At 43.7% G+C, this 13,275-nt stretch overlaps 1 protein-coding gene across 2 annotated transcripts; it reads right to left on the reverse strand.

Annotated features, from left to right (window-relative positions):
• Positions 1 to 4,242: 4,242 nt before the first annotated feature.
• LOC123069028 (transcription factor GTE10) lies at positions 4,243 to 11,919 on the reverse strand. 2 transcript variants are annotated; one of them, XM_044491760.1, is made up of 10 exons: positions 11,451 to 11,919; positions 9,887 to 11,135; positions 9,657 to 9,794; positions 8,917 to 8,984; positions 8,376 to 8,439; positions 5,644 to 5,703; positions 5,431 to 5,543; positions 5,305 to 5,347; positions 5,101 to 5,222; positions 4,243 to 5,014 (listed from the first exon to the last, which is right to left on the reverse strand). In XM_044491760.1, the coding sequence occupies exons 1-10, from the start codon at positions 11,478 to 11,480 to the stop codon at positions 4,763 to 4,765; spliced, it is 2,139 nt and encodes a 712-aa protein (XP_044347695.1). In that variant the 5' UTR covers positions 11,481 to 11,919; the 3' UTR covers positions 4,243 to 4,762. The 2 variants fall into 2 exon arrangements, with proteins under 2 accessions (XP_044347695.1, XP_044347694.1); XM_044491759.1 differs by having other exon boundaries at positions 9,887 to 11,138.
• Between the last annotated feature and the right edge of the window lie 1,356 nt (positions 11,920 to 13,275).

Genomic DNA, 13,275 nt, shown 5'->3' on the forward strand with positions numbered 1-13,275 from the left:
ACCGCACTAGGTAACCCGTCAGTGATGAATTCATCAATCACAAATAGTTCTTCTGAGTGAACCATGCCATATGCTATACATCGCACACGCCTTCGTCTGGCAGCCCGTTTCTTTTGTTCAGCCTCATCGCAAACAGTTAACTGAATTAAATCGTATGCCCTGAATCGCACACGCAACAAAAATCTGAACCATGTTTGATGCATCCTTCATCGCAAACGTTTTGCACCTTTTTTGAAGGTTCTTTTACACCACCGTCTACGATTAATGCATCGCACACAGTTTCGTGAAAGGGTCTCTAATCGTAGTGTCGCGTTAGCAGCATCCTGCAATAGTGCATGAATTCGCTGCTCACTAAAATTCAGTTCATGTTAATCCACCACACACTGGATACGAGTACTGCTAACCTACAAGTTGAACTTTACCAGATAGGATTCAGCTACACTTAATTAACTACAGACTAAACTTTAAAAAGTAATATTTAGCTAAATTCATTTAGTGTCAACTAACAACTGAACTTCAACAGTTAAGATTCAGTTAATTAAGTTAGTATAAATTCAATTATAGTTAACTAGAGCACTCATATTTTGTATTCAGATAACTAGACACTACACAATAAACTACGATAGCAAGATTCGGTTCAATTCAAATAACTACACACTAAAGTTAAAACAACCACAAACACAAACTACCATCAATCCACTACTCGGTCAACTTAATCCGTCTATGAACACTAGGATTCAGTTACAGGGACTAATTGCCTGCACAACAAGGCCATAAAATCTCCTTCCTGTTTCTATGCCTTAAAATGCCACGCTTCTTGGCCTTGGCATGGTGAAGCTTGCATTTAATGGAGGGATCTACCATTGTGACGTAGAAAGAAGCATCCAGAGTGGTCTCGGGGTTCTCCTGCATTGATATAACTATTAACTAGGAAATCCTTTCAATGCGGCTCGAATGGGATCTCAAATCCAAGATCCCTAAACCCAAACACTAACCCTAAACCGTTGGAACACTTACCCACATATTCATGTCCATATCGGTGTACTTGAGGTTGTCATCTTTGCTCTCCTCTCCGTCTTTCCATGAAGGCATTGTGTGGCGGCAACAAGCAGGAGCAGCGCCAACGCCGACGTCGAGCTGATAGTGAGTAGGGGAGAGCGTGAGAGTGAGTGACAGAGTGAGCGAGGGGAACAGACCAGGCCCCTCTTTTGACCAGTGTTATTAACGACGGTTAGCCCATTTATGTCTCTGGCAACCAATGTGGCAACTCGCAACATGCCCAATCTCTCAGAAATCGGATTAAATCAGCTTGAATCAGTCATCGGTCTTTATTAAGAAAATTAGCACTCCCTTTGTTTCTTTTTAGTCTGCATATAAGATTTGGTCAAAGTCAAACTTTGTTAACTTTGACTAAGTTTATAGAAAAAATTATCAAGATTCACAATATGTAATCAATATAGTTAGATGCATCATGAAATTAATTTGCATATCATATAGCTTTAGTATTGTAGATATTGATATTTTTTCTAGAAAGTTGGTCAAACTTTACAAAGTTTGACTTTGGCCAAATCTTACATGCAAACTAAAAAGAAACGCGGGAGTAAGAAAAGTGGCAGATTTTCGTTGTGCAGAAGACAAGTGGTACCAAAACATAATTTTGATGAGGAAGGTGATACTTTTTTGTAATTCACTGAAAGAGGACTATGATATTTCTCTATAAGTACACCCCTAGATAAGTTTTGGTTTTTCTTCCTGATGGCATCCATAATAGCCAAGTAATGTCTGTGTTAGGGATGGATTGAAGACCAAATAGGCCATTGCCTCAGCTTCCTCTTCATTTCCGCATCTCGCAATTTCCTGACTATGCGTCCACAAGAGACAGACTCTGCCAAGGTGATCCCCCACGATGCAGCCCACATGGCTACCGCCATCATGCGAACGGAAAGCGTCGCCCATGTTAACATCTATATAGAGATACTAAGCTCCCATGAATTGAAGTGTTGTGGTGCTTTGGGGGTTGTGAGGTCGCTAAGAACCCCGCATGTAAGGTTATGTGCTATGTGTTTAGTTTTCTTTCTTATTCTCTTTTTTTCCACATTCTTATTCATGAGAAAAATTGTGAGTATTAAAAACATTTTTTGAAAATTTTTAACATTTTGTTCAGATTCATTATTATTTATTAAATTCGTGGATATTTTTAAGTTCATGGTCATTTTTATTGTTTGTGAACATTTTAAATTTGAAACCTTATTTACTTTTTGAATATTTTTTGAAATTCAAAAACTTTTTTCTAAAATCAATGATTTTTAAATTTTTAACACATTTAAATCCTTGAAAATCTTTTAATTAAACTAACACTTTCAAATAAAAGAAGATAACCAATTTACGGAGCTGGCGGTAGGACGAGCGGAAAAAGAGGCCCAAACACCACCAACGGAAGAAGATAACCAATTCCACGGTTTTCGCGTGGTATAGGAGCTCCCAAGAGGCCCAAACACCACCAACGGCTGATATCGATGTCGAAACTGATAAATACATCACAATCACACATCAAATAACTCCACTCTCCTCTCGGAACAAATATTGTCCCCGGAGGCAACCTGACACGAGATATACAAACGAAAAAAAACACCACCAAAACATAACTAAAACACAAGCCAACAAGGATAAAATCCAAACAAAACAACCGGTCACAATAATCTACCGGATATAAAAGAGTTAATTATGGGTGTGAAGAATGGCGTTGCGAAGCGCGCGTTAGCCTCTAGTCCAACCCATATCCAGTGGTTTCCAAGAAGCTATGTTGCTCGAACTGGGTTCCCGCATTAGCCATAAGACATTTTCCTTTGTGGTTGTCAACAAATTAGTTTGATATTTTACACTCCCCTTTATCATGAACCACGCCACATCGGAGGCGCCAGGAGACTCTCCAAAGAATCATCAAGATCAGGTCTCTTCTACCTTGCTCACGTTGAACAAAAGGAACACATCAGGAACAATCTTACACAAGAAAAGAAAACTTCAATCTTACACAATGAAAACTCAAACAACAAAAGAAAGATCGATCGGCTCCAGATGTAGGGTTTTTTATCACACATTCTTCTTATGTTTTGATCCATGCATGAACTAGCTGGATCTCATTCATCAAGCAGTACTCCTTCGTCTGTCGCGGAAGAATAGGTAGGTACTCTAATCACGTACATGCAACTCTTGATCCAACTAGGCACGCCAGGGAGTGAGACCCATATGTAGATTATTTAGGCCTTGTTCGTTTATCCCTGGCTGGATCAGGACCCAAACCATATGTATTTTCCCCTTCTTTTTCTTTTTGGGGAAAAACCATACGTATATTGTTCTGCCCTAAAAATAGCACTCTGCCCTAAAACCAATGTTCTGCTTTTTGATTTGATAGGAAATGACCTAACACTGTTGACTCACTGCAAAACTCCGGCAACCAACAAATGAACTAAGAAAATTGTTGTAAAAGGAGATTCTATCTCTACCTTTATTCAACAAAGGCTTTAAAGTTCGTGTGTTCATAAATTGTTTTTTAACAAACGCTTTTTTTGGTTCATAGGATAGGACTAGGTCTCATTTGGTTGATAGGATATACGTATCATAGGAATAGAGAACCATATGAGGCGAGAAGTCTAGGCTAATGGATTTTTTTTATTAAACCAAAATGTAGGATTTAGGAAGTTGATAGGATGTCATTTATTATCCTAAGGAATTGTCTTCTCTTTTCTACGCACAAAATAAGCTTTGAGTGGATGTGTATATTTCACTAAAAACACAAAAAATAAAAAAGTATTCCTACAAAATTCCAATACACGTTTCTTACAAACCGAATGCATCTGTAGAATTTTTTTTCTTTGAGATCTTTGTTCCTATGGATTGGTTCCCATACTATGAAGGATCAGGCATTCATTCCCACAAACCAAATGACTCCAAAGGAAGGCCTTATCGGCGTATTTATTACTTTAAAAACTATTCAAGTTTGTAGCGGTTCGAATCAAGGACAAGGCCCTTCATGAGTTCAGGTTTCCCCTGTCTAGGACTCCCTCCGTCTGAAAATACTTGTCATCAAAATGGACAAAAGAAGATGTATCTAGAACGAAAATACATCCAGATACATCCCTTTTTATTCGTTTCGATGACAAGTATTTTTGGACGGAGGGAGTATATACTGTTGCTATGTTTTTTCTTGTTAAAAGAATAGCAATAGCCGTTTTTCGCAGCCCAGCAAACAACTAGTAACTTCTTCGACTACATCAAAATTTGAATTTACAGCAGGAAGAAGCAACCAAATATCCAAAACTAAGAAGAGAAGCTATGCTTAGCCGCTAAGGGAAAACGCACTTGGATCACAGTGCACATGCGTGAGCAGCGTGGGAGAACCATTTGGTCCTCGTGTAATTTCCAAGGCTCTACATGAGATCTACGTATCAGATTAATACACCCGACAACAGCTCGCAGCAACTGTCTTGATTCTGGGAGAAATAGTTCATTTGAGAGATGAACTCCATTTTCATTTGCAGCTGTACATGGTGGCCTCGATCTATATCCTCCATTCCCTTCCCTTCCCTTCCAAGGGCAGGCGCGCATCCTGCAAGCAACACCTCTCAAATTTGAGGGTATTCTGTGCACCGTTCGAGAAAAAACGACATGTGCACAGCTACCCAGCAATTTCCCTATGTGCATCCGCTGAAACAGGCGATTGTTCCGTCTTTGACCACACAAGGCCCCAACATGCCAACACACATTAGTTGATTTCTCCATCCTCCGCGCCTTTGCTGCATGGCTCTTCTTCCTCTTCTTCCTCATCCACTTTCATAAACAGTCCAAGTTTTTCCAACATGCTGCCAGAACCAGGAAGAAAACTGGGCAGGCCATCCTGGGAATGCTCGGGACTCGTCTCATCAACAGAACTCATAATATGTTCCGTGGTGACTGTACCAAGCATTTCTAGGTCCTTGGGATGGACGATGTCATTAATTTCTACAGTTCTCTCCATCTGCATCAATCAGGTTTAAACAAACTCTTATAGCTATAATAAGACAGAAGATGAGTTTCATAGCAGCAGCAAATAATATCACTTGCCTCCTGCAAGGCCTGACGAGCCTTTTCCCTCTCAAGGTCCAGCTTACGCTTAGATTCAGCTTCCGCTTCAGCTCTGCGGGCTTCCAAAGCTGCATTGCCTTCAGCCAAAAGCCGTTCTTTCTCTGTGTCCGTACGCAAGACAATTCTTAGAAAAGCATGAGATTACTCCTTGGCAGCAAACAAACAGGTGTGTATGCTTTTTACCTTCCTTCTGCAGTTTCTCCAGCTCCTCCTGTTTATCTCCAACCTGAGCTCATTAGGTAATTACATGTCAGGAAGAGGTGCAGCCAATAATGAAGGAAATAAAGCTAGACGTAAAAGCCTCCAAACCTGGCTGAGAATCCCACGAGCTTTCACAATTACATCAGCATAACGGCCCCTCAAAACAGCTGCTCTTAAGAGCTTGTCTGGGGAGACTTGCCTGTCGGGTTTTGCATTCTCCCCTATATTTTTCATAGGGAAAGGATCAGATGATCCGACCAGATTAATGCACCAAGACCGCTTGGCGGTCTCATAGGAGCCTGCTTACAGAATCATGCTTACCTTCAGGTGCAGCCTTGGATTCATTGTCCTGCTCACGGAGTTCCACATCAGCAGCAGTCTCTGTGATTTAATCAATGGTAAATGTTAAGTATGACAAATCTTTACTATTAGAGGAGTCTGCCGTCGTAATGGTTTGACCTCCCACGTCCTCACCCTCACCCTTGCCAATCTTTTACCGTAAAAGAGAAGACCAAAATAAACATCCGCTGCCCACACACAAGGTCTCCCCACAAAAATAATCCAATGAAAAAGACTCACGTCATAAAAACAACCGCACATCAGCACATCCACCACCTTCACCCCCGACGTGGGAGTGCTTGTGTCCAAACCACTATCGCTCACGGATCAGAAACACCCCGCTCGGCGTGGTGACCCACGTTCCAGGCGGCGTACAACACTATGCAACCACACCTCAATATGCCATCCCATCACTCCGCCGTGCCTTCATAATCACCTCAATATACCATGAACATGTTTCAGGATTTTTATAAAGGGGAACTATTTATAGGCTTTAACTTTGCAGTTTTAACCCTCATCCCTATCCCTAAGGAGGCTGATGCTACTGCTATGGGAAATTTAGACAAAAAACAAGCCTGCTTAATTATAGTTTTAAGATCTTCGCCAAGGTCTTGACTAATAGGATTAGCTTGATTTTGCAGATACTAATTGCTACTTCTAGAGGGAGTAGTAATCAATCTGCTTTCATTAAGGGTAGATATATTCTAGAGAGTGTGGTCACTGCCCATGAGGTGCTACACTCAGTCCATTCATCCAAAAAGTCAGGGTTTAGTGCTTAAGCTAGACTATGAGAAAGCTTTTGATTTTGTCAATCTAGATTTTTTAGAAGAGCTGCTACAATGTAGAGGCTCTGGTGGTGGGTGGATCACCCATGGGGGGTCTGTGGGAGTCAAAATTAATGGTCATGAGAGTGACTTCTTCCTGACTGGCAAAGGCCTTAGACAAGGAGATCCCCTATCCCCACTCCTTTTTAATCTAGTTGTAGATGTTCTTACTAATATGTTGGCCAAAGCAGCTAGGGATGTAACGGCACAATAAACGGCGCCCGCAAGTCCCGTTTAGTTAGCTTTAGTTAGCTCGATAGTTCATTTTCCTCCGAATTTTTTTATTGAACTGTTAGACCAATAAGTGGGCTTAAAGCCTTAAACGGGACCAGGTTTACATCCCTAAAGGCAGCATCTCATGTCCTGGTAAAAGGTTTATGTCCTGTTGAATTTGTGAGTTCATGGATGAGAATTAAAAAATGGTTGCTTCCTATTTATAACATTTACTCGCTTGTTAGTATATCTTTCACATAATACATGTGTGTATATGGAATACGGTATCATCCTTTCCCGGAAACGACTACCACGAGAAGATGAAAAAAAAGTGGGAGAATGTTACTTGATCCAGGGCGGAACAAAAACAACAAGAGGAGCACAAACAATGCTATTTTGTCACCGCTAGGTTCAATATGCAGCATAGACCCTATTGTGGTTGTATGTCACATTCACTATCCTCATTACTAATAGCGTGTCAAATGTGACAAATTGTTTTCACGATGATACGAGCACCCGGTAGTCACCAAAGTTGTAGAAGACATGATGCAAGTGGCGGTTTGTGAGGAGAAAGAAAGCGTGTGGGGAGAAAAAAGCCCAGGCACGCAACAGTCACCAAAGAGGCAAAGAGGTGATGGGGAATGAGTAAAATACAATGTTTACTAGATAATTAGAAACCAGATGACTGACTTTGTTCAAAGTGCTTATAACTTGGTTGTTCGATATAATGTGATGAGTGTTGTTGTTTACCATGTTCCTTTTCTCATCATTTTTTTTCAACACAAAAGCAAGACGTTTAATGTGCATCCATCCATCAAAGAGGAGATCGGAGCCCCCTCTAGAGTTGAAGAATGCAAGCGTATAACTGGAGGCAAAATGATTGAGGGACACAACAACAACGCTACATCAATGGAGTTGAAAGAGATGATGATGAGAAAAATATCCAATATATACTAACGAGGCAAGGGTTGAAGAGATATATATCCTGCGGAGGTGGGAGCAAGTTGCAAGTTGCCTTGGGGGCGGTTGAAACAAAAAAACATGCTGGGATTTGTCACATAGTGAGAAGCTGCAATCACATCGTGTTTAACAAGTACTCCCTCCGTCCCGAATTACTTGTCGCAGAAATGGATAGAAATGGATGTATCTAGAACTAAAAATATGTTGCGACAAGTAATTCCGGGCGGAGGGAGTATGTTCATAGTAAATAATGTATCTGTATACTTTATCATTAGTCTGTGGCAACCCACAGACATTCAACTAGTAAGGGCATGTACAACAGGGTTGAGTCAGCTATCTATAAGAAGACCCATGTAGGAATTTTGGTCACGTCGATGAAAGAGAAGGATAAGAGAGAAACTGTCCGTCTGTATAATTACAGATTGGCTAAACGCATAAAAGTAACTCCTTAACGACAGCGTTCCTCCCGTTGTACGGTGCGTGTCTGCAATCAGCCGTTTTTCCTTCGAGGGTCCATTCAAGTTTCCCATAATTTTAGGGCCTATACAGAAAACTAACTAGACAATGCATTGTAGAAGATGTCTGTACTGCAGACTAAATCTGACATGGACAGAGGTTATAGACTGGAGCCGTCTAGACTGTTGCACATGCCCTAAAGGTAGATTAAGAACAGCCCGGAACAACAAAGCAGCTAAAGAGCATGGGGATAAAACTTACGGTTCGCATCAACAGGGCTAATAACATCATCACTCTTGACTTGCTCTGCAGGTTGTTCTGGTCCCTGCAATTAGAATAAACCAATTATTGCAGCGGAAAAGGTTGGCCAGTCATTGGAAATGAAATGACAAACTCTTGCCATGACATTGGTAGATCTGAATATCGTAATCTTGACCCAGACAAGTGTAAAGGTAGAGCAACCAGATCACCATTCTGTTATCTTGTTCGGTCTGACTAAGGCAAGTCAACCAATAAAGTAAGCTACAGAGCTAACTGCAGATACTAATATGGCATGGTACTATCAGAGATAAATTGGACAAGGGGGTCAAGCTGTGAACATAAGGGCTGGTAAGACTACAGAGACGGTAAAGAAAATGACAAGGGAATAATGGACTGATGTAGAGAGCCGAGGAGAGAAAGAATTGGTGGGATCTAATCCTGCTAAGATACTCCATTGGTGCATATCTTTGGTAATAATATAGTCCTTATTGCATTAACTGGCTTAACTGAAGGATCACCCGGTAAAAAATTGCCAAAGTACCTTCGCAGGCTTTGCTGGGCTAACAACTTTTTCTGGTTCGCTTTCAATGTCACTGCCTGAGTCAGAATCTGCATTACCAACATAGCAAATACGATCTGAGGACACCTTTACATGATAGATATATCAAATACAGTAGGGTCTTGTAGACAACTGGGCTGACTGTTTAAAAAATAATAACTGGTACAAAGTATCTGTAGTTCCCAATAATAATTTCTAGAAAGCATCTATGGTGCCCTTGCAGCTATATATGAACCCTTGCACCGCATCAGTTCACTAAGAATCAGTGCGAGCTAATTGCAGGATGGCATTCTGCCATCCTGTGTGACACTGACATCATGAAACCCTAACTATATAGTTAAGTTTCTATGGATACTGCTAAGTCTCCTGAAAGATAATAATAGTTTCAAAAGATAAATGACAAGCACAAATTTGAAGCACATGTCAATCTCATATAATATTCTGAATTTCAGATGGTACCACCTATAGTGAAAAATGTTTGCTTCACAACCTCACATGAACTCGTAAATTCAAAGTTTACTAAAGTTTAGCCAAAGATATATTAAGAAATATGAACTAGCGTAAGCACAAACCTCTATATAAAAAGAACATGAGAAGGGAAAATATAGAGACGGTCAAAGACTCAAAGTAATAAGAGTAGTGTCGCGCAGAAACATGTTTTACAAGGATGTATCCTATGGTAAACACAAATATAGATAACTAAATAACTCATATGTACACACCGCTGGATGAAGATCCTGAGTCACTGCTGGAACTACTTGGGCTGCCACATTTGTCGGTTCTGATCTGTGGATCCTTCTCTATCAATATAGGGGATGCATTGCCGCAAATGTCCACATCCTCCTCAACAGGCTCAGCACCTGAGCACACAAAAAGGTCGATCTCTAACAACTGCAATGATGCGTTAAAAGTTAAACCTATTGAGAACCTCAAAGGGTACATGACAAAATACCTTTGCAGGGATTTGTGGACGAGTGACTGAGGCCAGAAACATTCACAGCCTCATTCTCAGAAGGCTGAGATTTTGTCTGCTGGTGATCTCTCTCTTGCAAATACGTGTCCACACGCTTCTTCAGTTCAAATAGTACGTCATCACTGAGTGCATGGATATCAATCTCTATCTCTCCATCCCCATGCTGCTCTGTATTGTTGTCCATACACTGCTGTAGCAAATCAATGATGGGACCAGGTAATTCTTCTGGACCCTCTGCCAAAGAAGATAAGCAGTCGCCCAAGGATTCTCTCTCCTCTTTTGTCATCTTTGGCTTCACAATCTCAGTTGGCCTGACACGGTCTATTGACAAGTTACTGCGTTCCACAGGAGGGGTCTTTCTCCTCTTTGAGTCGGCCTTATCAACCTCAACATGTGGCTTAGTGACGGCAGTAGCTAACTTCTTCTCAACTGTTCTCCATCTGGACTCAAACATTTTATTCAGTTGAATGGCCAGATCATGCACTACATGCCCTCGAGGATTATAAGTTATCGCATTGTTAAAGGTCAGCCTGACATCAGCTGCAAAATCAGATGGACTTGCGTAGGAACCAGAATCTAGCTTCTTCTTGATGGTCCCAAGGTCCATTGGGTGCTTGATAATGTCATTATAATCTGGAAGGTTGAGCTTTTCCACGTCTACTGGATCATTAAAAATATGACTACATTTCTGAGTCATCAGCTTCTTCAGAATAGCTTCGCACTGCTTGAGAATTGTAGCTTCAGGCAACACTGTAGACGTTTCAGGCCGGGGTTTTGTCGGCAAGAAGCGTCCCTTGGCACCACGGACAACATGGCTCCCCCGTTGCACTTTTTTAGGTCGAGGGGCAGCCGACGATGAGAACGCAGGTGCTTTGCTGACAGGCATGACGGACAAAAACTCTGGCTTCTTGAGGAGTTCTCGAACCGAATCAAGCTCTGCCCGGAATCTCTTCCTAAGGTAGCGCCGCTCAGACGACGACATCTTAGACGGGACAAAGGTCTCTCGCTTCACATTAAAGCCATCACTATTAAGGCTGATGCACTTACGTTTTGGCGCAGAGTAATCTTCCCCGCCAACACGAACAGGGCTGCCTGACTCACCGACCTTCTCTACATACCCAGCGCCCCGGTAAGCTATTTCATCATAGCTCCGCTTAGTCTGCATCTGCGGCCCGCACTCCATGCGGACCGTTGATGTCATGTTACCAGGCGCCAGCGAGGCGCAGACCTGCTGAATAATGACAAACAGCTTCAGCCACACACACAGACACCAAACTGAAACCTCACGCGGATCGAAATGGGAGCACACAAACCGAAATTTACAGGTATTCAATTGTTGTGAAGCAAAACCCTAACATTACACTTTGTGGCCCTAGGATCAATCCGTACCAAGCGAGCCTATGTCATCATGGCTTGAAAGCGGGATATGACAGCATCATTTGTTAATTTTTCACTAGTGAAATCAATCAGATCTAAATCCAAACAGAAGCTACAAATGTAAATGCCAACGAGTGGATTTCAGATTGGAAGGGGATTAATTCACCTTAGGCTTGGAGATTGAGGTCGTTGGCATCTGGAACGAGCCCGAGGCGTGCCCCGTGATCCCCTGCCCGGCGTCGAAGACCTCGGCGGCTGCGGCTTGAGGACAGATCCGCGGTTGTGGCTTGACGGTGAGGGCCTCCGCCCTCCGCCTACTGTGGGCAGGACGGACGCCGGGGCGCCGGGCGGGCGGGCCACGGGAGCCTCCTGGGAGCGGGAGGGCGAGTGGCCGCCGCGTGGATTCTCCGGGCTCCGGCCGTGGCGTCGGGCGAGACGGGAGGACGGGAGGTGCAGGGTGCGATGCGGTGGGCGTCTGTGCCCGCTTATCCTTTTCCTCGCCGAAGCGACCGAGCCCAAGGCCGAGCCCGAACCCGAAGTAGAGTCTGGTCCTGCGCACGACGGCACGAGTCTAGCCGAGGCCCGAAGTGGGGGCGGAGCGGAGCGGAGCGAAACGGACGATTCAATGCGACTTGACGCGCGGGGGGCGGGTGCTCCCTCTAGGTGCGTATTTATAGGTGAGGGAAGGTGCCGCGGGCGGTGCGTGCCGGATCGTGCCCGTCGGTTCGCGGGGATCGGACGGGCAGAGGGAGAGACGTAGGCGCGGGGCCCGCCGGGACCGGCGTGACGTGGAGCGGGCCGCGCTTTGACTTTCTTCCAGAAGGTTTTTGGATTGGGCAAGGATCGCGCGCTGTCTGACGATGTATCGTAGGGCAACAAGGTTTGCGGGACCACATGTCATTGAGACTGGGTAGGTTTGGTGCGGTACCGTACTGTTTGGGGAGCGGCCGTCTTTTGTCCAGCACGCGGGATCTGGGCGGGTGACGGCCGGAGAGCGGTGTGACCTGGACGTGAAGGCTGGTGACACGTGGAACTGTGGAAGCAGGTGGGACATGGAAAAATGGAGCGAGGGGACCACGTACGGGATAAGGGAAAATCCTACTTAGGGGTGGGTCATCACAACGCCCACAATCATTAATTCGGAAGTAATTTGTCGTCCAACACGGTATCCTATTTTTCTGCGGACCAATTCGATTGTTTGTTTTCTTATATACTTGACGCAAATCGGGAAGGATGTGTCCAGATGATCGCCACGTACGCGTCCGACACTTTGGTCCCGTCCGAAACCCTCTCAGAAAATCCTTTCCACGCGAAGCAGTTGCCGTGCAATTCATGATGGTGTCCTGGCTAAGGGGACTGACACCAAGTCAACTCCCGACCTAGTGGCCTAGGCTGAGGTCCTCATGTCGGTTCCGTCCTAGGCCACTTCGAGTGTCTCGGTTTTTTTTTGTGAGGGAAATATCTGAGAGCTTTTATTCAACAAAAGCATTCTTGGGGCAGAGAAGCCAACAGACTGATTACCAAGAACGAGGGAGTCGAGTCTAGACAACTGTCAGACACCAAGAGTGAGCAAGCACGCTTTGCACACAAATGGGCCGGCAAATTTGTTATCCTTAATACATGTTGAATTACAAAATAATCAAGGTCTAAAGAGAGCTCTCCAATTTCATCAAGAATCGGTGCCACATCAGGACGTTCTGCGTGACGAGAATTCCACAGATTCACCAAAGCCAAGCAATCAGTCTCCATCGTGACACGCTTTAGGCCTCGCAAATTGGGGAAAATGACTCCTTCCCGGAGGGCTATGCCACTTCGAGCGTATCGTGGCGATTAGAAGGAAGATCCAGAAGACTTGAAGTATACTCCAGGACGTTGGATCCATGAAGGATTGTCTTTGCATACGTATCTGAGTATGATCTTGTACCTAAGGACACCCCCCCCCCCTCCCTAATCTGTATAAACCGAGGGGTTGACTCATAGGCAACACATTA

Source organism: Triticum aestivum, chromosome 3B (assembly GCF_018294505.1).
Source record: "Triticum aestivum cultivar Chinese Spring chromosome 3B, IWGSC CS RefSeq v2.1, whole genome shotgun sequence".
NCBI lineage: Eukaryota > Viridiplantae > Streptophyta > Magnoliopsida > Poales > Poaceae > Triticum > Triticum aestivum.